Genomic DNA, 25,991 nt, shown 5'->3' with positions numbered 1-25,991 from the left:
GTACAGTCTGGGTCTTGCCAAGGTGGTATCACAAGCAATGGGACTGCTGGTGAGCCTCACTGATTGCTGCCTCTCTGCATAAGCAACCATGGGTGATCTGTGTGCTCAACACATCATTAGTGTCAAAAGGGGATTGAACTGTGAGTTCAGTGGTTAAACAATTTCTGTGTTTGAGCTTTGTTTGAAGTGCTGGTAGCTGGGGCAGTATGAAAAACAGGGAGGAAATTTAGACCTGCTCCTCTTTTTGTGTGTGTGTTTTGGGTTTTTTTTGTTTGTTTTATTTTTTGTTTGTTTGTTCTTTCTTGGGGGTTGTGAGGATGGATCTGTGTCGGTCAGGATCACCCACTCCAGAAAACTAACATTGTGGTTGTGTAAAATGGATAAAAAGAGACAAGTCCTAGTGGCAAAATTAATATTTGGATACCAGGATGAGTAGTGGCACAGTGGGATGGAAGGGGATCATGTTTCAATACTTCAGTAATTATGGTTGAAAGATCACTTAAAATAAGATACAAAATGACAATAAAACTTTATTTTTAAGTAGATTTCATTGAAGAGTTGCTTATTATTTTGCAATAAATTAAACAGCAAAGATGCTACATACCTGCCTGTTGAGTACAAACTTATTAAAAGTACAGCTTATATAATTCTTATATAATTTAAAACATATAAATTTTAACACATGTCAATTTATAATATATTTACATAGCACAACAGCCTCGTGGAGCTCACACTCACACTTATTAACACTTCACAGATTTTTATGAAAGCTATCAGTCTTGTCTGAACGTTTTCTTGTTATGCACAAAATTGTCAGTCATCCTTGTTTTTCTTCTGAACTTGATAATCTTTTCCCATTACTCAGCTTGATAGTCTTGCACTTCCTAATAATCAGCAGTTCTTTGGGATCTAAGATTTGTTTCAATGTCCATAGTGTAGTTCAAACAACAACTAGTATCCATATCCTGTCTTGACTCCATGGTGTATGGGAGGAGAGGATTTTCTCCCTGTGCTGCTCTCACCCTTGTGACAGCCTTGCCAGTTTTTATCCTGCATTGTCTTGGCTGTGGAGCTTTTTGCATCTCCCTTGTACTCTTCCTCCCAAGGCAGGGATTTTCCTTGCCAAGATCCAACCACCCTGAAGGATCTTGTCAGGATACTCTGTATAGAGTTTACCTGGCTCTTCACTGCCTCAAACACTTTATTTTGAAGTGTTGGGTTGCAGCTGGTTCAAGAGGTTCAGGTAGGTTTTGGATTTTAAAAACCTGGGATATGAGTCCCTTTCCATAAGGGTGTACACTGTTTTCTGGGCTTCATCAAAACTTGTGTGAGTTGGGTCTTGAGCCTTTTTGGCTGTTGCTTCTCTCATCTGATAGTCAATATTGATCTGGAAAGGAAAAAACAAATGCCATTGAAAACTTAAAAATGTACTCTCTTTCTATATCTAATGTTTTCAGCCTTAGAACTCAGTGTGATAGTTCAATGTCAGAACTGCAAAGTGAGGGAATTTAGGTACTTATATTCCAGTTAGGCACTGAAATTGCTGTTCATTATAGAAGTGCAGTTTCTTATGGAGCAAGAAGTAATACAGCTCAACAATGGGCTACTTGGAGGAACAGCCTCCAGTTAAAGAGAGAAATCTTGTGTTGATCATCTCCAGTTTGAAATTTGACCAACATACAGAACTTTCAATTTTCTAGAAGGTCCACATATTTTAAAAGACAAGAAATCACCCATGGTGCTTCTGCTAGCAAACTCTAGGGATCTACAGACACCATCAGTAATTCAAACTGGGCTGACTCAGCAAGAAGCATCATGTGCTAAGCTGCTGAGGCCTTTGCTGAGAGCTCTGCTGTTGGTGCTGCCAAGTACTGGCCTGTATCCTGTGACTCTGTTTGTGAGATCTGATAATCTTATGGCTGAAGACAGCAATGATGCAAGTATGGTCATGAAAACATGTCTATCTCTTCCTCTTCTGTAACTGAGTGAATGTGTGAGTACGTCAGTGAAGCTACACTTCTATTTTCTCACTGTCCAGAATCCTTGTACTGTAAGACTGCACTGACTGACTCTGTACATACCTGTTTAATAGCATCTGACTGAACAAACTCCTCATAAATCCTCTCTGCTTTGCCATGTAGCTGATCAGACTTGGTTTTCTTGTAATCCTCACAAGCCAACCAGAACTCGATGTTTTCCTCGCTGAACTCTGACTTCAGGAACTCCCGAAAGACCCCTTGACCACCTAAAGCCAAACACAAATACATCTTCACTTATTGACCAGAAAGGATAAAGTAAATAGCAGTTGTAGTATTGAAATCTGATATAAAATCTTGCCAAAATACACTGTTCTTCCCTTCTTCACCATACTACAGGTAGTCTAATATTAAGGCTGGTGGAAGTCTTCATAGTTATGTCCAGTGTTTTTAGATCTAGACCCTGAGTACCATATTATATCAGTGGGTTCTAGTCCTTCCTGAACAGACTGCCTAATGGTACAAGTGGAGAGAAAATTCCAAGTTACACTAATGTATTATCCAAGGATAGAAGACTGAACTAAAAGCACTGAAATGAGCTATTTGGGGGTTATTTGCTATACTGAAAATGGAAAGAAGAAAAAAATCAACTTGGAAACAAAGCTGTACTTGTGGCCATGGTGAGAGCTGTAAAAAACTGGAATGCAGCTGGCCATTCTCTGGCAGTGTTTATATAATGCTACAGCTTTGCCTATTTGGTGAGGTTGGACAAAAGTTTGTCCTCAGAGTCATATTGAAGTAATAGACTTACTTTGGCTGGCCAAGAGCTTTTCCAAAGACTGTGACCACTGAATAACTTCCTCTGTAGAAAGCCTAAGATGACAAGAGAAAGAAAAACTTTAAGCAAGAAGTCATGGGGGGTTTTTTGCACATCTGAAGGAGATAAATTTTATTATTATATTCTAGGAATATATATACCAGGTATTTACTAAACTTATGGTTTTCTCATAATTTGAGACCCTGGAGACAGCCTATTTTCAGGAAAATAATCAGAGATGGAAAAATGTGCAACTATGATGTTGTCCTGAATTCAGTTCCCAGGAAGATAAGCTTCTACTGTAATTGCAATAAAGTAATTTTGTACCTGTACTTCTATTCCCAAATTTCTGCAAGAATGGTAATACCTCCTGCTCTTCACTTAAGTGCGAAGCACCGTTTTTTTGTAAATCTTTAGAGAATAGATACCAAAGTCCTTCTGATGAAAATGGATTTAACTGAGGTGTCTTCTCCCTCACTATTTTATGCAAATACATCAAATCACTAAGAAAACATCTCTAACTCCATGAATAGTTTCTGTTTACTAATGTTCACCTCTCTTGCAGTTTGGAAATTCTAGGCATTATTATAATATTTGTTGTTCTAGTAGTTTAGAAATGAAGTAGTTTATTACATTGTAAACTAGCTATAGTTATATTTTATAACTTGTTTTATCTTGGTACTTACATGACATTTCTAGTGCTGGAAGTCTTGATCCCAGATTCAATATGTGGTACCATGCACTTCAAATAGTTTTTGAGATCTGCACCACTGAAACAATGAACAGACATTTTTGTAATCCATTAAAATTACAGTTGCATTTAAATTCCACTTAAATTTTCTTCAAACTTTTAAACAGAGACAGACAGGTCCATCCTATGACTGAAGTCTGGGAAGCTACGTACCCAAGTAATTTTTTTCAAAAGACTAAGAGGCCCCCCCTGTATCCAAATCTACTTCTGATTACTTAAAGCAATTAATTAATTGATATGCCTCAGCTCAAGCCTTTTTTAATGTTGCTGCAGTCCTGGGCTTTGAGCAGGCTTTTGCAGTCATCTAGCCTGAAACACAGTGCTAATTCTTAATCTCCAAGATTAGCGGAGTGCTATTTTCACTCCTAATACATTAAAGTTTGTACGAGTTGTATATACTTACAAAGACTTTTGCTTCTTTTTATGGATTTTGCCTTCTGCAAGCTTGCAGTCTTCTCTTCCATTTAATTCAGTCATGTTGTGAGAAAAAAAAAATCCTGGCATTTTACTTAACTTCAGTGTGAAGCGACTTTTGCGATGATAATCCTCCAAGCACCAAATGTCAGCTCCCTGCCTCTGCTGCTGCCTTATATTGACGCAGGCAGACCTTCTAGCTGGTGTGAACAGATCTGTTTATCATGTATCCTCACCACAAACTGGAAGTTCCCTTTTTTCAGTGCACAGTGACGTGAGTCTTTTGAGAAAGAAAACAGACAGCGGTGTCTTGTGGTCGAAGTTAAACCCGATGACACTGTGTGTGTCTGTTACCCAAAAAAAAAAAAGAATCCCCTCTAGAACTTTGAATCCTTGTCCCTTTCTGATTGGTACTTGCAAATCAGTAATATTTCTTGCTTTTATCAAATGAGCTGCAAATACTGCAGTCTTTTTCTTCATAAAATTCACCTGTTAATGCCCATGACCTGAAATTTTCAATTAATTAGGTGGGCTTAGCAGAATACTAGAAAAAAGTACTTTAAGATACTCCAGTATTAAAGCTCCATATGCAACAAGCTATATGCAAGTCACCAATTACGTTTCAAACTAGAATATTATATTGGACAGAACCATCTGGTTTGTTTAGATATGTGCTGTAAAAATATTTAGAAGTGATTTTCATAGGAAAGGGTTTTGAAGCAGCAAGAACTTATTTAATTTGGTGCAATTTTACCAAGTCAGATTATTTGGAAGCACACTGCCATATTTCAGGAACACTTCCATAATTTTAAGTGACTTGGCACGTATGAATATTAAGTGAAAGAGCTGCTGTTGTAACCACAGTGTGAATATTACAGCAGGTTTGAGGGAGGTGTGCATTTTTTGTGCATACTTGAGTTCCATTGCAAAGAAGAAACCATGGATATAAAACAAGATGAAGAATTAATTGTAACTCTCTGTCTGGGATGATGATTTAGATGTTGAAGTACTTGATCTGGTCCCTGGGCATCCCAATTTCTGCTTGATGGCTTGTTGGTTTTTTGTGTCGGTGTTCTGTTGTTTGTTGTTTTTTTTTTTTTCTGTGACATTTTGAAGATTTTGTTGTACTGAATAACACGTACAACTTTGATTACTTATAAATAGCTCGTGACTGATGCGAGCAGGGCTGCATATGATCGTGGTAACTGCTCACACATCTACAACTTCCTAGTGAGGTGGGATGCAAAGGACTGGGAGACCAAAAGCTGTCTGCAGACAGCTGTGCACGCAAGGACACACCGTCTGCATCAGGGTGGTTTTAACCGCAGGAGGCTCCCGATCCTCAGTGTTTAGTGACACAAATGCATCTGCATAGGTCGTACTGCAGGAAATATTTATCTCCGTGCTATCAGGTAAACACTGACCTTTGTGCAGCAGACATATTTACCAACTGCTCTTAGCCGCCCTGAATAAGGCTAAAAAGGAAGAAAGAGATGTTATCAGTACTGTGTGTGTTTTCGTACCCAGCGTGCTGGGCTTTGACATTCAGCCCCCTCAGCACCTCATTGTGTTTCCTCAGTCAGTAGCCGTCCTTAGTGAATTGCTGGGAGGGTTTTAGAGATGCTGCATCCAAACTCATCTCACAAAGGTGCAATAAAAGGGTAAAAGGCGACAGACAAAAGTCACCTTGAGGAGGGGAAAAAACCGAAATCACTATTTCCTATCATATCTCCCGATACTTTGTAGCCTGAGGCTAGAAGCAGGGCAATGTCTTGAACTTACAAGCTGGTATAAACAAGCCACCAGAGACGTTCTGTGAGTCTAAGAGGGATTAGATAGAGTAGATTCCTTGAAGAATAGGATGGTTTGTTTGTTTATACCTACTCTCAGTGCAAGACTGTTGACAGTTGGTTTGCAAGACAAGGAATGTCTGTTCTCCATTTAAAATGAAATTACTATCTTTACTTTTGGGATTTGTTAAATATATCAATGCATATAACAGGTGTTGCATCAGACCTTCCTCTAGAAAGGGATTATCATGTGGTCTTTGTACTTCACGTTCTTGCAAGAAATATTCTCTTGAGTAAAGAAAGAATAATATTCTTGTAATTTACATCAAGATAATGCTGCTGTCACACAATATTTGAATTGCTTTCCAGATACTTTATTTTTTATAGAGGAGATCAGATGTATTAATATTACATAACAGTGTCACTTATACCACTGGACTCTAGGAGAAGTGATAACCTTTGTCTTTAGGATCCTGGTGCTAATAAAGGCAGTCAAAAGTGAAGTAGGAATAGGTGGGGTACTATACTGTGAAGGAAGAAAAAGTAGTGGTTAACAAGCAGACCACCTGCCATCAGCTGATGTTCTTATGTTCTGTTCTCACATCCTCAATGAGCAATGCTCTTAATACATGGGAGAGTCCTCTCCCGTCTTCCAAATCAGTAAACCCCATTCCCTGCACTACTACTGCTGCTCTTTATTCCTGTGCAAAGAAAATCAGAGCTGCCTCTCTGGCTCATTCTATGCCAGGTCTATTTGTCTATTTGTGTAAAGATTCGTTTAAGACTGGGAAATGCAGAGAGAAGACTGGGAGTTACAAGTATCTGATTTGGAGAAGGGATGAACAGTGTGTGCCTAGGAAAGAAGTTTGGCTCATAAACTTCTAGCTTGGGCCATAAGAAGTGTAAAGACAATATAAAAAACCAATATTCTCATATCTTCCTGTAAGCAGTGCTCAAGCTCCACAAAATCAAAACCTATTGTATTTAGTAGCAGACATCTCAACGTGGAAGTGTGATTATTATTCACTTTTTTTCCTCCACTGTGGATACTTTCTTCCTCTGAGCAACTCTGATATTCAAGACATCCTTTTTTTTCCTCAATGGCATGTTTCACAGACTTTGATACACTCTATGCAAGCCCACTTGTCTTTAAAACATTACTTGTTGAGTGCAGTGCAAGTTTCCCAATTTCAAAAATGGGAAAAATTGTCTACAAGACTTAAGTAAATATACAATTACAGTGAGAAGGCAAAGAGCAACTGCAAGATTCATAGGACTGACACTAACTTTTCTCATTACTTGGGTAACCTTATGCTTCCACAGAAAGTCTGCAGACCACAGAAAACAAGGAAAACCCCTACATGGAATGTCCAAACTTAAAAGTGCTTTGCTAACTGTGTGTTTGGTTATTGTAGGGGATTCTGCTTTGCACAAGAGTTGGACTAGATCCCATGGATGGACTAGAGGTTGATTACCTACAACTTGCACCATTCTATTGCTCTGAATACTCTGACTTGACATTTGCAGTGTCAAAAGGGCTTCTGATTTTTAACTTGACTTAGAAAATATAATACTTTCAAACCATATGCATACATTCATATTCAGGGGCACTGTCCTTGTTTGCTGTAGACAAAAGTGTAGTCCAGGTTCTGGTGGGGTTTAACGTGATTCCATGAGGTATCACAGTTATGTCCAGAGCCTGTGGAAAGCTTTTGCATAACTTCTGTCCTCCTAATTTCCTGGGTTTCTTTCAGTTTCCTCAGGAGATGGTTGGTAATAGACCTGTCTTTTTCATCTCCCACTGTCTTAATCTACCCATATAATACTTTCCTCTATTTCATGCAGAGCATGATGGCTAATTGCTGCTTGAAATACTTCCTTGCTTAATAACCAGTCTTCTGTGTTGTTACAGGAAATTGCAAAAAGGATATTTTAAGCCTTACAATTGTAGGGCTTATTAGAATAATCCCATCATTTGATACAGAATTCTTTTTGTCCTAGGGTTTGACCCCATTGCCTCCTTTAACTCTGTCCAATAAAAGGACAGAGGAGCACTTTTTGCAGCAACAGTAGCACAGGTAGCCTTCATCAGCTGGTTTCTGCTGATTTCCAGATCTCTTGTAGGTTTGTGATAAGTAATAAATCCAACTTAATGTGCACAGAAAACACTTGCAAATATTTGCTAATATCCAGCCTGTTTCCATGCATTGTTTTCTGTTGTTTTTGGTGTCTGGTTGGTAGAGTGTAAGAGAGAAAATATGAGAATTTCCAAGGTTACTGGACAAGTTTGGTTAAAGCAAAGAGGATAAAACGTTCTGTGAACTCTTAAGTCCCATTTGCTGGTGTAAATGACTTCAAGCTTCTCCTTCTGACTTCTGCTTTTATGTTTCTTTTTGGTCACTCTTGGCAATTTTTAGCTTCACTGCACTCTTGCTGTTTATCACAGAGTTCTCTGGAGCTAAGCCTGGCCACATCTGCTGAGGTTGAGTGCCCAGCCAGACAGTGCTGCCCCACTGCAGAATATCTGCCTGCCCATCACATAGCTGAGTGCCAACTATGAAAACAAGTGATTTCTTTGAAATGCTGCTGTCTTTTATGTGACCTAAAGAAGTCAACTGCTGATAAACCATCTCTCTACCAAAAAAGAAAAAAAAAAAAAGGCGCTTAAAGGAAATAGAAACTAGTTTTTATGTGAGAGGAAACAGTGCTCATTAAAAAAAAAAAGGGTGGGTGCTTTTGAGGTGCAGGGATGATATGTTGGAACATTAGGATTTTCTCTAATAGCATGTAGTCAGTCCATAACAGTCATGGTATCCATTATGATTTATTTTTATATCTAATTTCTGCTACAAGCAAAAGTTTGCTCAAATGAAATACTGAAGCCATTAAGATAAAAATCTTGCTACTGGTTTTAGTGGTCTCATTTTTGGTGTTGGAATGATTTGACTGAGAATTGGTTTCTTTGAGGACTATTGCTTTTGTTTGAAAGTTCAAATGTTCCCAATGTTAGCTGTTGTTCCTAATTAATTCAATGATAGTTTTAATTTTGGAACCATTGAGGCCTAACTAGGATTGAATGGCATTGTACTTCTCAAAATACAAGAGGACTTCTATATTTGAAAAACAAGTAAAGCCTGATGCCAGCCTAGGTCAAGGAATGCCACAAACTAAACCTTGGGCAATGATCTACCACTTGAGGAAAGTCTTGTGGTGTTTGTTGTGTGGGAGACCTGACTCTGGAGGACAAGTAACCAGAGCTTTCCTGCAATGTTTTACCTCTTTCACTTCCTCAACATAAAATAACTTGACAGAAACATTCCTGCAAACTGCCAGTTCTACCCAAAATTGCCCTGTCTGTCTCTGAAGTATCTGCAGGATACTTTTAGGGGATTTTTTTTGTTTTAGGGGTTCCCCTAGCTTCTGTGGAGTTTTGGGGGGTTTTTTTGGACCATGGCAGCAAAGGAGAGACCTGTCAGGAGCTCTTGAAATCACTGTGGAGAGCACTCAAGTGATGTTTTCCCTGGTGTTATGAATCGTATGGAGATTAAAATACAGTCCAGTCTCTACATCCATTCTGGTATGCCTACTGGCTCTGTAAAGAGATGGCAACAGGTCTTTCCTTTATCTGTCCAAACCTCTAAATGTTTCCATGGGCACTGTGCTTCCACCTTTTGTGACTTCAGTCATGTCACTCACCTCTCTGGCTGTTGTAAGTGACCATTAGCTACTGTAAGCCTTCGGATTTAAAACATTGTGGAATATAAGTTGTTATTATGGTTACTATTTTCTCTATGGCATCTTCTCAAACTTTCATGACTCAGCTTTACAGAAAAATATTAACAATATTTTATTATAAGTGTTTTTAGCATTAACAGTCATGTGATTATTATAGGATAGAGTCAGTGCAAGGAATTAGATGTATATTTTTCTCATGATGCTGAAGCACATTTCACTGATATGCATATCCAGTAACCCTCCATTTTTTTTGGTGACCATTTCTTAATTACAGTGTAATAAGCTTGTACAGTTTATCAGAAATCAGATCCTTTTCTCTCTGAGGCTTTGCATCTGAAATAAATTAACTGTTTGATTTCTGTGAAATCAAAGGACTTCTGGTTCTCAGCCAGACTCAGTGACACATGGATTGACAAAAAAAAGGGGGGAGGGGGAGAAAAAACTGCAGTACAGTGACTTTTGGGTGCTGATGCTGATGGTGATGCTTCCTGTATCTGCTGTTTGGTAGCGCAGGAAGTGTTCATCATGCACCATCTGGGAAACGCACACATTTCTGATTATCTCCTCACATTTTTATGCAGTCACACACTGCACTGACCCAGCGTGTTGTTTCTCATGTTTTATTAAGCAAAATAGAGTGAGAACAGGACCTGAGGCACTGGGGTGTGAAGCAGAGTTTGCTGAGTTATCACTGTCAGCGTGGAAATGTGGCGTGAGCAGAATGCAGCTGTAGCTTTTGAACTTGACAGGCTTCAGTTTCATCTGAGTCTTAACAGTGAAAGATTAGGTGCTTTTTCTCTCTTACTGTTTTAATAGAAGGCAAAATTCTGTATCCTTCAGTATTAAAGTAACAAAAGGTTTGATTCAACGCAGCAAGCTAAAACTCATGGTTTCCATTTTTAAAATGTTTTTAAAAACTTTTAAACAGAAAAAGTATTACTGAAGCTTTAAGTGGGATTATGCTCATAAAGACTTCTCTGTAGGATTACAAATAGTTTTAAGTGTCTATTTCATGCTTGGTGTTATAAATTTTCTGGCTGAATTATCACATCAGTGCTGGCCCAAATATGGCTCTTGCTTTGACAAAAAACAAAACAAAACAAAAAAAACCCCAAAAAATCCTCACAGGGATGGGTTCATCCAAAGATTGCCTTATTACTGGAGACCACTCCAGGCACAAGGAGGATCTGTCCTGACACTCAGAAGAACAACCAGATGTATCAGGAGACTATCTTGGCTGAGCAGGGAACTCACGATGGAGCTCAGATTTAAAAAAACCAGCGTACAGGGAGCTGAAGAATGGACATGTTAAAAAGAAGGAATTTAGAAACGTTGTCCAGGGGTGCAGAGATGTTGTTGGAGGGCTTATCAAGGAGGGGAAACCAGGCTCTCACAATGCTGTGTGGTAGGAGGATGAGACACAATGGGTGCAGATTTGCACAAGAACAGTTTTTGGTTATACAGAAAACCTTCTTCCCCCTTAAGGGCAGCAGAGCAGGCTGCCTGCAGATCTGGGTCATCTCCATCCTTGAAGATTTTCCACAGCAGATGGATAAATCTCTAAGCAACAGGGTGTTGGAGTAGAAACCTGCTCAGTTCCTTCCCAACCTGATTTATTCTGAGATTCTATGTATAACTAATGAATAATGTCCTGACTATAGAAGTGTAATTCACTTAGAAAAGAATGGTGATTGTAGAAATTATTACATGTTTCCAACTTGACTTTTTTAATAAGAACTACATACTGGAAGCGCATAATTCAAATTACCATTTCTTCCATCTCCCTCTGAAAATCCTTGCCTAGTATATAGGAGAAGTAGCACAAAGTTACTTCAAGAAATGGGAAAATTGGAGGTAGTAATGTAGTCTCAATTTAAATCTATGGAGATTTAAAAGCAGCATGTTTTCTGTGATGTTCTCTTAGAACCAGCTCTTCCTGTGATGAACCAGGAAAGGAAGAGAGTTCAGTTGTATTTCCTGTCACTTACTTTGAATCTCACCTGCTGTCTACTTTGACTTCTCAGGAATCAGAATGTTTGCAACAGAAAGACTTGAATTTGCTCTCATTTATTATATTTGCTGCTTTATGCTATACCACAGGGACCAACCCCATCCTCCCTCCCTCCCTTCCATATGACTTGCACCTGACATATCCTGAAACACTGGGACATCTTGCCCAGAGAGGTGGTGGATACCTGGGAATGTTCAGGGTCAAGCCAGACAGGGCTCTGAGCAGCCTGATCTGATTGAAGGTGTCCCTGCTTATTACAGGGAGTGCGACTGGATGACCTTTAAAGGTTTCTTCCAACCCAGACCATTTTAGGATTCCATTAAATGCCTGTACTAGACTGGCTGCTACTTTTGAACTGCTGGCACCTCTGTGCATTTGAGGAAATTCAGCTACCAGCAGTCAGCATATAATTCCTGAGAAGAATGTGGGCAAACACATTATTACAATGCAAGTCTACTGTGGTTCTTAGAAAACTGAACTGCTCTTTGATCATATAATATTTAATTAAAGACAGTTATTTGTAAGAAACAAGTGGGTTTATGTTTGACAAGACAAATATTCCTGAATGTACCCACCCATCTTACTGGTGCCTGTGCTTGGCACCTGTTTTCAAACATGCATCACCCAGGATGCCAGTCTGAAAGCCCTTGGTGCATGGGTTTGATTAAGAACAGCCTAATCCTTCACATACCTTCTCCTTGCAGAGTTGAGAACAGAGTTTATGTATATGCCTAGGGTTTTACTAAAATAAATGTGTGCTTCTTTGGATCTCTACAATTCTCTCTCATCCCTAACATGTGAGGGAAATGACTCTTTAATTCACATCTAAATTACAGGACATAGGCCGTAGATGAGCCCTTGTCATTCAGAACCACTGCTCAGTTTCTCATTAATTATCTACCTGGAAGCCTACAGACAAGAGTAGTGATTAGAATCTTTATTCAAAAGAGGATTTGTCATATCCTCAGAATGGATTTTCCTAATACGTGTCATTCTCAAAACGCAAAGTGACTACCATGTCACACCAGTTCCTCACCCGTGGTGAAAACTAATTATTTCAGCCTTGTTTCTGTGACCTCCACAGCCCATTAAAACTGCTCTTCCTGCAGCGTGGGCTTCGTGTTGCCAGGTCTGAAATCCCCATGGCCTGTGTGCTGTACATGTCAGTACTGTAAACTAGGTGAGTTCTGACACATGGGACCACTTCCCTTTGATTTTGAAATGAATTTGAACACATGAAAATTCAGTGTGCAAACCAAGATAACCAAATCTGGAGGGAAGGTTTCATATGAGCAGCAGGAAACGGAACCCGCCGGGTTTCACGACAATAATAGTTTTGCTCTTAACTGCTGAGCTTTTTTGTGCTGCTCTGAGTTACTCTGAAAGAGTCATCAAAACTTGATATAAAAGTTCTTCTAACCTCAACCTGAGACATGGGGCTTAGAAACCACAGGATAACAATCCTTTATAAAGATAGCTGTTCTATTGGTTGGCACTGCCTAGGCAAGTGCTAAAAGGAAGCAAAAGAGACTGTTAAATATATTTTTCTTTCTTAAGAGTGTGAGATACTTGTAAAAACACATGTGGGTATATATGTGTATATGTAACTTTACATTATCTCTAATATCCATTTAAATGTAATAATAGAATGGCTTCTCTCTTTCCATACATGATACATAACATCAGAATGTTTGCAGCAGATCTGACTAATACACACCTCTTAGGAAATATTCGTAGATGCTTGCATGTGTTTTATTAATAATGTTACTTAAAAGCAGCTTTGCAACTTCCAAGTTGCCAAGTTTCCTCTCAAATACAGTTTGTTCTTGGTTTTCATTTAAACCTTGTCATATTTAACACTCAAACAATGTATTGGAACACATTATGTCAGTGACAAACATTGCACAAAACCTGTTGGTGTTAGAAAATAAAATATAAAACAAGTATTGTTCTATATAGAAGCATGGGGGTAATTCTCTTAGATTTGCTTAGAATCTGATTACAGCCTTCAGTTTTACTGTGAACTCACTTAATGTAGGAATAGCCACAGTAAGTGAAGGAAAAGGAAGGCGACTTGGGTTTTTGGTTATTACATTCTCTTTTTTTGTGTGTTAATGTCCTTGAAATGCTAATGCTTTCTGCATTTGTTTTTCTGGAAACTACAGAATAGCTCCCCCCCAACTTTTTACTCTTAATGAAAAAATCAAGTCAGGTAATGATGCAGTTTGAATGAAAATCAGCAGAGCTGGAGTGATCTCTGCCAAACTTCACCCTTAATTGTAATGGTAAGAGACACTTCCCTCAACTTGGAAGCTCTTTCTTTCTTTTTAGCTCTCACTTCCTCATTGCTGTTATTCAGAAGGATGAAACTCAAATTTTCTGTGAGGTTTTTTGCTCACTTAAGACTGTAGAGAAGTCCCAGACCTTTTTAATGTAAAGGTTGGATCTGTAACCAGAATGAGTAAAGGCAACAACTCAGGAAACAAGAAAGCTAACTTCTGAGCTGAATAATAAATAGGACTTCACTTGCACCAGGACTCAGACACATAGTGAAAGATTAATTATAAAATTTCTCCTACCAATGGGAGAAATTCCTAGCAATAGGAAATGGCAGGACATTACCTGCTTTATGGTTCTTCTCCTCTAGTGAACTGGCATGTCATGCCACTTATTTTTCATGTAGTAATTGGTTATGAATAACTGGACTATCTCCCATGGGAAGACTTTTCCCGTGGTCCTGACTTCGTTTGGTTATATTTTGCTTAGGATCTTGCATGTGGCAGCTTCCCCCTCACATAAACAAATATTGCTGATTGGAAAATGACAACATCAGGAAGTCTTATTACTGCTGGGGAGGGGGAAAATGTGTAAAATGACATTCTGTATGACATGGCCATTCTAACTGTGGCCATCAAGGATGGTATAAGTAGAATCTACTAAACACAAAGCTACAGTGAACCTTGATGAATATTTAATAGATCCTTTCTGTATTCTCATGGTTCATGCAAATAACCCTCTAAAGTCAGGTCGCAATAAAAGAGAGACCTGACAACATTAATTTGCGTCATTTGAAGCTCAGAACACTGTTTGCATATTGTTCTCTTTTTTTAACTCGTTTCGTCTGCTGTTGTAGCAAGATTTGTATTTTACAAGCCACCCTCTTTCTGATTCCTCTTACGTTCATTGAATAACCAGCACCACTTTCACTTGTCATCTGGTTTCATCTCACTGTGGGTTGCTATGGAACGTTCCAAATATTAGGGAGCTGCGGTGTTACAGAGCCCGAGGCTCCATATGGTTTCCAGTCACAGAGCAAAACAATTGGAAAAATACGATCTTTGAACCTGAGAAACTAACACAGACCTCAAAACATTGCAGCACGTGGAATATATATTTTGCGACACTCATGGTTTATGATTGAATGAGGTTTCTGTTTACCTGATCTATCTGATAGGCTCATGTGAAGAACAGACTATTCTGCTATTTCTGCAAATGTAATTTCTGTGAATTTTACTTTCTTGCTCTCATTGGCTCATACTAATACCTGTTTCCTTTTTGCCCAACTTGTGTTATACCTCGTATTCATAGAAGAAGGAAGAACACTTACAACTTCAGTGAATCTCTTCAGAGATCTCTTGTCCAATTTTTCAATACTTGCAATATGCTGCTTGCATTTTCAAGAAACCAAGGGAGGGCTAGTGTCAAGACAAAGAAGCAAATAATATAATTGCCTAAAAAGTATATTTTTATGTATCACACTGGACCTGTAGTTTATCTGGATTCTTTTCCCCTTATGTTCATCAAGCTTTTGCTTTTCATTCTCTTCTTTCTACGAAGCCTCTCTGTCAGTGCTAGAGACCATTCAGCCTCTCTATCTGGCAATGCTGCATGTGGATGTCGAGAAGATTGCAGGGTGCAGAAGCGCTGTGGGTGAGGTAACACTGAGAGGAAACTGAAACAAAGGAGCTGGTAAGATGGAAAAAATAAAGGAATAAAAGAGTGAGAGGGCACTTTTCCCATAGAACCTGCCACTGTGCTGTGGAATGAGCCCCAACCCTGTACTTTTTTCAAGGCAATAGACTTCAGTGAGATGAGGAAGAAGCTGTTATATTCATTTTCTCCCTAAACTTGATAGCAGAGTTTAACTTGAAACTTCATGTTCACAAAGCTTTCCATGAAAATAACAATGAAAACTCAGTACTGTCCCAAATACAAAATTTGCCAAGGATATGTGAAGTGAGGTTTCAGAAGAAAAAGATTCAGTTTTAGTCTTCCCAGTCTTTTGAGGATGGTAGTTAGATCTCTTGTTAGCGTACACTGGCTCCAGGAGCGATACAGAAAACCCAGCCTGCATAAATCTGTTTGTTCTAGAATTCAAGCCAAAACTTTAAGGCTTTCCTCTTGTGTGTGGTCTCAGAAACAACTGGAGCACCTGTGGCCACCAGTGCATCTGCAGTTGCTATCCCCGGGGGCTGGCAAAGGGAAACCACTTCACAATGAGTGGTTTTCCGCTGGCTGTGCAGTGTTTATCAGCCCTTTTCAAAGGTAACTTATTCCTTTTCACTGTTACAATGGCCAGCCAGATGTGGGAGGGAGGGCACACCCGAGGTTTAGAACAAACCCAATGCCATGATTCTTTGGAATAAACTTGACAGTCTGTGACACACACAAAGCACCTGCGTAGCAGTATGACATTCCTCTTCTCTTCTTCCTTCTATGTAAATGAGTCTGACTGCCTTTGGTGGGATCCCTGCTGAGAACTAGCTTATTGCAGAATATTTTTGTTGCAGAGGCAGATGAGGAAGTTTTATGCAGCATCAGCAGAACTGTAGGATACTCTATAATTACAATTAAGTGATTGTTGTGAGCTCACCCTGACAGTGAAAAACACTCATTTCAAAAGCAGATAAAAGGAAGTCACTGGGACATAGGCTCTAAGAAATCTGCGATACTGCTAGAGTAGCACTGGGAAGTTTAATTATCATTCTTAGGAGACAAATTTGGAGTTCTTTGGCGTGTTTAATTACAAAATTCTAATTAAAAAAACAATGAATTGCACTGAATTGTACCTATATTAATGAGAAAACTCTCTCCATATAATTTGAGATAAATTTTCTGTTTCATTACTAAAAATCCAGCTCAATCAATGGCCTTGTAATTCCCTAGTCACTGTTGAGCCTGGCTGATGGAGATTGTTTTTCTGTTAAGCAAGATAATTTTTGAGTAAAGACCACGTACGCATTCTTATTTTAACGTGTTACCCATTTGTCAAGGGTAGGCCATGTGGGCAACCTCACAAGGAACACCAAATAATACCATGTTTGTCCTTGAGTAGAAGGGGATAGTGTTTGGAAGCTACATTGCAGAGAAAAGGCCAAAAGGCACCCTCTGTGACCTGCTACATTAATGAGCTTTTATGCTTTACAGACAAGTTCACTGAGTACTTGTAGACAGTAAAGAATTTCAGAAGCCAGTGTGAGTGCAGAGATGATACACTTTTTTTTAAACTCCTTGCTACACTGATACTGTCACATTGCTCTAGCTCAAAGCATGAGCACAAGGAAGTTGCAGCATCTGTCAGGGGAGATGCAAATTTGTTCAGTTTGGCTCCATTGTCATAAAACCTGGGACAGAGTCTTTGATCCAGTACTGACAGGCATGATGGTAGCTATTGCTGTTTGCACACTTACGTAGGTAAAGGTGGGTGTACAAACCTCTTGTGATTTCCTTCTCCATTCCATGGTGCTGGTAATCCTGGGTCCTCAAGGTCTGGGAATAACAGGAGTTAGTTTCAGCACTACAGAGCTGACAGAGGGACAGTGAGTGCTGGATAGGCATAGAAAATCATGTAATTTGTTTAACATAGGGTTCTGGTTAGTCATTTACTGTTTATATAGATGTATATTTTACATGATACAAAAAGAGAAGAAATTTCTTTCTTTTGTTTATTTCCCTGAATTTGTAATAATAATAGTAAAAAATTAATAACATCATAGCAAAGAATTTTGTGCTGAACACTATGTTCTGAAGCATATTGATCTTAAGTCCCAGTGTATACCAGTCTGCATTTGCAATGCAAAAAGGTAGTTATGAGTTCCTGGAACAACTGTTGACATGTAACCTGGGTCACTCCTAGCATCACTGATGCAGGTTTAAGAAAAACCCAAAACAAACAAAAAAACCCCAAAACGCTAGATGATGCTGTATTCTTTGGGCTTTGGACCTGCAAATGCTGAACCCAGGTGCTTTTTGATTGATCCTCTCCCTAAATTGTAATCTCTTTGAAGTTTTGTGAAGAAACAATTATCCAAAAGTGCAGATTCTTGCAGAAACAGGGTTGTAGGTTGTATAAGAGTGGTAGTATCAAATTGGCTTGGCTTTGTGGGTCCTGTTGTCAGATGAGAGGCTGCAATATTATCTCAGACCTCATCTCAACAAAGAGATTTTGTTGAATGCTTTGCATAACCATCAATGTCATTGACCCTCTAAAAATTATTTTAACATTAACAAAATTAAATGAAAATTACATGTACCTACTTTTAGAAACTTACACATAGATGCATGTCAACCTTTATGAAACATCATCATGTGATGTTTGACTTTGCCTAGTTCCAGATTTGAGCTGAAGTGTTGAAGGATGTTATTTGCCCATTATAAGATGAGCTTTTAATCTTAGCTCTTTTTAGCATGGAATAGCCTTCTAAATCTGGTAATGTGCTCTCTAACATGTGAATTTTATTCCTCCTTAATACTTCTGCCCCTTTTTTTTTTGGCTCTGTCACAGAGTTTTGTGATGTTCCAGCTGTTTCTCCTTTTATTTACAGAAGACACCAGTCAGTAGTACTCTGAAATCTGTTGAGCTCAGTCTCTTATTAGTTCACTGGATGTAGCTGTGCACCTGTCTAAATACCAAAGCAGATTGAAGGCATTTGGAATTGGTGAGAACATGGCCTTGTGCAGATATGAGAGAGGAAAGCAGACCAGCTTGCCACCTCAAAACAATTACAGGAATTCAAACTTGTATATTTTGATTTCAAATACCTTTTGTCTGGTTTTATTTGGCTCATAACTATTGTTCTACAGATAAAATTTTAATAAATCAACTAGATACAGTTTCACTGCTGGAGAGCACACTTGAGTGTATGATGCTAGAATATTAGGTTGGCAGATATGCAACTTGGTGTTTCAATGAATTCCTAATATGTGTGTTGGTCACACATCAGCAGTATTTACTGATACAGCAGTGAGAACAGTACATGACAGAGAACAGAACATGATAGAACAGGAGAAGGAAATAGATTGAATGTTGGGTACAAAAATAGCTAAGAAGTCGTATTGCTGTGGTTGGAAGATAAAGTGTGGGTTGTTTGGTGCTAAAGCATATATAAAATGAAGGCGTTTCTCACCACCAAAAAGGGGTGATCAGTTTAAACAAGTTTCATTGCAGCAATAGCAGGGGTCATGTAGTTATGGAATGACACTTCAGTAAACTGGGTCTGCCATGGATTTCCTGTGTGAGTTAGAGCAAAACTTATTCTTTCTGGGTTCTTAACAATCACCCAGGCATGGGTATCTACTCCCATGTGAAATATGGTGCTGTGTCTGAAAAGTCTAGGCAGCATTGGCAAGTATGGCCTAGGAGCTGTGGAAGCCCTGTGGTCTCCTCAAGTGATGAATGAAGATCAGGTGGCTCATGAAGGGGTGTCAGATGACAATATGTCACTATGTGTGGGCTAAATGGCAAGAACAGAAGCCAGAAGAAAGGATTTGTAAGGATTTAGCAGATGCGCTGCAGGTAGAACAACCTAGATCCAACAAAAAACTTATTAAGGAGAAAAAGTAAAATGAACCTTGGCATAGCTTCATTTGAGTTTTATTATCAGAATGTTTGGGTTTCTGAATTTCACACAGCCCCTGAGCTAAGAGCTGGTGTTTACAGGGGAGTTTTGTTCAGATTATATATGTCCAGGCTGGGACAGGAAAGGCAATGAACTCAAAAGGCCATGAATTCAACCTGATGTGGATCTGAAGTGAATCGATAAGTTTTATGAAGTTGTCTAAGGTACTTGGTCTGATTTTGACTGGATTTTTCTAAGTGGTTTGCTCAGAGTTTGAATAATACCAAAGCACTTAGATATTTGGCAGCCTCGGACTGGCCCTGCATCACAGTTAACAATGGCCTCGTTTACTTTGCTTTTGGGGAACATCTTTTAAAAGGTGTTTTCTCTTTTTGCTTTATTGCTGCTTAGATAATCAAAAAACAGTGAAGTACATTTTTTCCCCTTTCTCGTTTCCTTTCCTACAGCTTTTAGATACACATAATATGACTACATCTGCTGCTTTCCTTATTTACACCCTCAACTGCTTTACTTAAAGAGGTGACTGTGGGGAGACTGTACTTCCTCCACGCTGCTAAAATGTCCCATCATCAAAATAGAGTATCAGAGAGGTCCTGGAGGTCTTCTGCCCACACAGCTTTTTTTTTTTTTTGTAAGTCTCACCATGAGATTACAAATATCGAGTGAAATGAGTAAGAGTCCCAACTGATTAGTCAGTCCTTCAAAAGCGGAAGCAGACAACTTCCACCCAGAGCCCTGCACAGGGGAGACCAAACAGGAAAAGGAAACGGGGGACAAGGAGGCTGAAAAACTGCGTTCACGACGTGCGTCCCACATAACCACACGCTCCTGACAGGCAGACAGACCCAAACCTTGTCTTACGCACTGTCTCCTCTTATGACTAAATCAGCATTTACTTACTAAACCAGTTTGTTTGTTTAATCGAATAAATCAAATAAATAAGTGTACGACATCAATATTTATAAACCCCTTCCCTTTAAGTGAATAAAGTGGCAGCACATGTTCACACCATTTAACATAACTACAAAAGATGTAATTTTCTTTTTTTTTCAAGTACTAACTGAAATTTGCAAAAAAAATTCATAAAGTCCCCCTAATACCATTTCAATGTGAGAAAAATGTTTTGGAAAATGAAATATTTTTATAAAAATAGTTAATGAAAAAAAAACACAAAGAAAATCCAAGTACAAAGGCTGAAAGGGATTATATTCCCATCACAAAATTAAGCAAATGTTTACTAGTGTCCCATCAAGCTTTCCATCTAGAGAGTCCTATCTATGTCCATCTACACTTTTTTCCGGAAAAAGGGACATGTTTTGGGGAATATTTATGTAAGCTATAAAGAGAAAGATTTTTAGACTGACAAATACATTTTGAGGGTCCATACAAATCAGTGATTTCAAGAAAAAAGAAATAAGATACACTAAATGAACTGACATGGCAGCATCATGTCCACTTTCATGGACTTGAAAGTTAGTGCTTCCCTCCTAAGTTTCTTCTGTCTCCCTCCTCACAGATATATTGAAAGGTTAAAATATACATATTCACCAAGTCACAAAGGCTCTGGAATTTCTCTTCTTTCCATCTCTCTAATGTTTGCTGTGTCCAAAAGCTCTGCACTGCCGAGGGAAGGGTTTAAAGCATTTCCTATGTACAGACTTGCCAAAGGCAACACTAATGGCTAAAGAAAGAGAAAAGATGATCAGCACACTAAACTGGTATGGATTTTAGTCTTATGAATATGTCTACAGATGCTATTAAGTTCCTGAACTTTTGCCTTGTATGGGACTACATAAAGGCTTAAAGAGCATGTCAGCCATTATTGAGGATTTGTGTGGGTTTTGTGGTTTGGTTTTTGATTAGACACAGTGGGGACAAGACTGTCCTGGTTAATAGAACTATGACTCCCTTTGTAGTGAATTTATAAAACTTAGGTGTGTTTCTATGCATTCCCTTCCATATTAAATGCACCATAATCTGGTCATCCTTAGGTACTTTTATAGTAAACCCATAGTTTATCTTCTCACTTCAGACAATAAGGGAAAGGTAAAGTCTCTAAGAAATAAGATCCCTTGGTAATATGATTTGGTTCTGTTCCTGTAGTTGTTCAGCCCTCAGACCTTCAACTGACTTCACTGGGATCTGCAAAAATGTAGCTCTAGGAATGCTCCTTAACCAAGGTCATTAATCACTGGTATGATTTTCATGTTCCTGCGAATCCTGTTGACAATGAAACAGTACAACTGCCAGAAGTTTAAGACTGTTTCTAGCTGTTAATAGCAACCAGTGTATATCATAGAATAAATGTCCAACAGCCAGGATGTTCTGTGTTCTCTCTTTTTGAGTGTTATTTGATTAATGTTAGCACGCTCAGCTTACATGAAGAAGGATTTACTGGTGGAAAAATAGATAACAGGCACAATCCTACAATTTAATGTACCTCATGAGTAGCAATAAACCAACAATTGATTCCGCTGATTCAGAAGCCCATGTGAGGAGTTATGAGGTTTATGAGGTTTGTAGTAGTCTCTACAGAGATTCCAGATGTCAGATCACAGAAGTAATGAGAAGATTCTAAAGGGCTGAAAAATACTTGCATAGATTCAGAACTTTTTAAACCCCTAAAAGACCTTGATGACCTAGTTTGACATGCTGCAAAATAAAAGCTTTAGAATTACATGCAAGTAAAACATTCTTTAGAATGCTATTTAATTTGGATTTGGAGTCTATTACTGGTCTAATACGTCTTGATATGGTCTTGTCCTTAACAAGTGTCTTGTTCTAGTTTGAACTGGTCTTGCTTTTGTATTTCAATTTCTGTTATGGGTTATGATGACATTATTTGTTGATCTGTTCCATGACAAATTAAATAGATTTAATTTCTTTGCTCCTTTACTAGCAAGGAGATTGCTGGGCCCCAATTCTGGTTCTTTTTATAAGCCCTTTAAATTTGGAAATGATAGTTTTAACACATGGAAATCAAAATGACATAGGGGATGGTATTTATGTCCCACTTTATATGCAAGGATATTAATACCTTTCTGTGTGAATAATCAAAATGCAAAATGAACTGCCTATCACATTTGGAATGCAGAAAATACACATTTATGTGTATAGAATATGTTTTAAATATGTATTTTTGGGGTATGGTCTGTTGGTCTAGGACCAACTCACTATGGGTGATGTGTGAACAGTTCCTGTATTAGGAAGAATGCAATTTTATACATAAAGAGCAGGAATACATTTCCTTTTTTAATTCTGCAGGACTCTTTTCAAATGAGACTGTATATTAACTATCTCCTGCACATTCATATGCTGATAGCTATTTGGAGATGGTCCAATTCATTTTCCAGTATTTTGAGAATTTTACAGGGTAGTAAATATTGTTGGAAAACACTTTTAACAAAGTAAAAATGTCTTATTGATAATGTTTTGAAAAGGACTCTTTTTCTCATTTACTGAGGCTGAAAAGAAGAATTCTTGATTTTCACTGGTCCCTCAAAGAAGAAAACCTTTATCCTGATTTTTAAAAGCACATAGTGAAGGTTTTTGTTAGTTTGTGATGGGGGACCATATAAATGTTGTCATTCCTTGGTGGTAAAGTGTCATCAAATCTTGTGGAATATGAAGTCATGGGGAAGGACAGCTATGATCAGACATGACTGTATTCAAAACTTCTTCCCCATCCAAAGAACCAGAGTGTGAGACAGCTGCCTAAATATAGTGTATACTGTCCCTGCAGGTAAAAAATATCAAAGGTATAGGGCTGTCAGTTATGACATTGAACCTGCAGATCTCAGACCTTCTGAAATAGCAACTAAGGGCAAGTAGGAACCCGTTCAGCATGTAAAATAGCACTAAATATCTTTATTAAAAAAAAAAAATCCCTGGATATTTTGGTTAAATAAAATAGGGTATTGCATTTCTAATCTAAGATTGAGCCTTGTGATCCATACTCCAGGTTTTTACTATTATTATACTACAATTCTGGCTGAATTTGAGCACAGTGCTTAAAGGCAACCAGGTTTAAGAACTGAGACTTTCAGTATCCAAATGGTGTAATAGTTGTGCAAGTGTACAGCTCAGTCATTTCTCAAGAGATCTTTGCTTCTGTAGCACATTCATGTGCACTCTTGACTTTCTTTTTGGATGCCTTTGCTCAGTGTTATCTAAACACTGAACCATCTCCTCTCAGAGCAGAAAGGCAGATCCATCTCTCTATATGTATAAAGCCTTGCTGTCCCCTGCTGGTAAATAATGTAAACTTTAATTTTTTGAAACAGGGTGTACAGAACCTTGTCTGAGCCCAATTTTCTGCAAACTTACTGTTCTTTTTATCCCATCAAACCTTGGTAAAGTTTGTGTTTGTTTTATTTTGTGCTTGAGTGACTTGGGTCATTGAGGCCCAAGTGTGTCTCCAAACCATGTGCTGTGCCTCTGCCAGAGGTCTGCAGGCAGTGGGAGATGTGAAATGTGGGTGTAAGAAATGGAGCCTTATGTAAGGGTGAAGTGGTGGGTGACAGCAGGGCGAGACTTTTTGATACTAAGAATAGAAGACACAAGTTTCCATAGAAAACAGGTTTCGCCAGTTCCAACCTTCTCACAACAGCTTGTTAAAAAAGTGTAGTTGCAAACCCCATAGTTGGAGTTTTACTTTCAGACTAAGAAGATGTCTTTGAGCAGCAAAGGGGATTGTGTACCAGACTTGGTCAGGATGGTCAATTCAGAAGTGGCAAGGAGGGGAGAACACAGCAGACTGACTCAGGCATGCATTAATAGTGGGGCATGTTGGCAGAAACTTTCCATGCAAGTCATCACCTTCCTTCTGTTTTTTTTTAAAACCTACAGTTGTGGAAATGTCACATGTATACATCTATATATAGATGGAGTGGCTCAAATGTGGGCCAGAGTGCTATATCGATCACCCTCCCAAAAGTCAGACAAACCTGAAAAAGCACAAGGTCATGATGTCTACCCCCATGCTGAGTAACATTCAGTCTCTGTGGGCAGAGACAGACAGGGGATCACATCATCAGGACATCAAAACCCAATACACTCTAAATCAAGAAAAAAGGCAAGAGGGAGGAGTGGAAATTTGGAGATAAATGGTCTGGCTTAAAGAAAAAACCAAAACAAAACCAGAACTGAAGCTACTGCTCCTACAGAAGAACCCACATCAGTCAGACAGACACCCCTCAGTCACAAGATAAGCAGCATCTGGACTGAGGGAGACTTGAGACAGCTGTTCTGTGCTCTGTTGCACTTCCATATATCCCAACAGGTTGTGAGTCACTGGTTACCTTCAAATGAGGAAGGAAATACTGCAGTCATGAGGAAAAGAGATTTTTTTTTTTCTTGCCCCTCCCACCTGGTCCTGAGAGTTTCATGATGGTCCTTTTGAAATATACTTTATTATTTTTTTAGGAAATCAGGGAGTTGCCTCCTAGTTTTTGTTGAAAAATTCTGGCCAGGTTTAATCCCTTGACATACAGAGATATTTTCTTTTCAGTCTATTCATTTGTATATTGATTGCAGGATCTGAACTTGAAAGGATTCTTCATACAAAGCTGTGGAAGGAGGTACAAATAAGTTAAGAGCAAAAATGTTAACTATTACAAGTGCATCTGATGAAAGCCTCCTCCAGCTCTGTGTCTTTGCCACCTTACTGTGCCCCATTTTGCAGATGGCTAATGTATGGTGGTTTACAGCTTCCTTATCCAGCCCACTGGGACAGTATTCAGCTCATTCTGTAGCATGAAAATAACTGAAAAAAAATCACAAGGAAGTATAGAAGGGCTGTATCAGAGTTTGAAGACTCTCACTGAGCCATCATAGTTTTCAGTTCCAGTTCTGTGTATACAAGTGAATATCAACACAAGTGAATATCACTGTGCTCTTATCACTAGTCCTGTGACTGTGGGAGCGCTGCTGAAGGAAATGGAGTTTTTACCTATCTTATATAAATCTAAACTGATATCCAAAATTATTTCAGAAAAACTATCTATTCCTGTTGCACTTGATTTTGTTGCTGTTCTCCTTAGACAGTCATGCTGTGTTTTCTCAAAATGTTCCCTCTCTTCCTCAGACTTCCTCACAGTGAGGACTTGACTTTCTCCTCGCCAGCTGGGAGGTGAGCAAATGTTTAAATACTTTCTGAATTGATCTTCTTTCTCAAGGAGAGGACATGTGACGTGGTCTGTTACAAGTACACAGCATAGATTGATAAATGGGTGCTTAGTGTGTTGAGGTTAAAGCAGCTGTTTAAGAAACCTTCCTTTAATTAGCTCGATATATCTTCCAAAGGGAAGACTATCTACTGCTTCTCTTTATCATGAGTTACGACTTATTTAGTATAGCATCGAGGCATGGGCTTATAGCTACCATAAATGATGGATATTTGCAAAGATTATTTGACAGGTTACAGTCAACATTGCCTTATAGAGTATGCATGGGAGTTTGGAAAACACATGTCCCAGGTACATAAGTGCCTACTAAGTGGAAAAATATCTGACTATAGTAACAGGCTGTGGTATTCACTGGGAAGACAGTAGTGTGAGCCTTTAAAGGGTAGCTTTTAAAACCGAAGAAAATAGTCAAAAGTTCTTATCTGGTTATTCTGTCAGAAAGTAATATCCATC

The 25,991-nt window shown here is 38.7% G+C and overlaps 1 protein-coding gene across 1 annotated transcript; it reads right to left on the bottom strand.

Moving 5' to 3' along the window:
• Window positions 1–523: 523 nt before the first annotated feature.
• Window positions 524–4,176, bottom strand: RGS1 (regulator of G protein signaling 1). Its single transcript, XM_008926433.2, has 5 exons — window positions 3,948–4,176; window positions 3,480–3,563; window positions 2,788–2,849; window positions 2,082–2,245; window positions 524–1,387 (listed from the first exon to the last, which is right to left on the bottom strand). Exons 1-5 carry the CDS (start codon window positions 4,046–4,048, stop codon window positions 1,202–1,204), a joined length of 597 nt encoding a protein of 198 aa, XP_008924681.1. The 5' UTR covers window positions 4,049–4,176; the 3' UTR covers window positions 524–1,201.
• Between the last annotated feature and the right edge of the window lie 21,815 nt (window positions 4,177–25,991).

Source organism: Manacus vitellinus, unplaced genomic scaffold (assembly GCF_001715985.3).
Source record: "Manacus vitellinus isolate BGI_N305 unplaced genomic scaffold, ASM171598v3 scaffold_44_pilon, whole genome shotgun sequence".
In the NCBI taxonomy this organism is placed as follows: Eukaryota; Metazoa; Chordata; class Aves; order Passeriformes; family Pipridae; genus Manacus; species Manacus vitellinus.
The sequence above is the reverse complement of the archived record's forward strand: the minus strand, read 5'-3'. Positions and strand labels throughout refer to the sequence as shown.

Coding starts and splice junctions, on each gene's coding strand:
- RGS1 (XM_008926433.2), bottom strand. CDS start 4,048: ATGCCAGGATTTTTTTTTTCTCACAACATGACTGAATTAAATGGAAGA. Junction 3,564..3,947: donor AAAAAGAAGCAAAAGTCTTT/GTAAGTATATAC, acceptor TCATTGTTTCAG/TGGTGCAGATCTCAAAAACT. Junction 2,850..3,479: donor TCCAGCACTAGAAATGTCAT/GTAAGTACCAAG, acceptor TTGTCATCTTAG/GCTTTCTACAGAGGAAGTTA.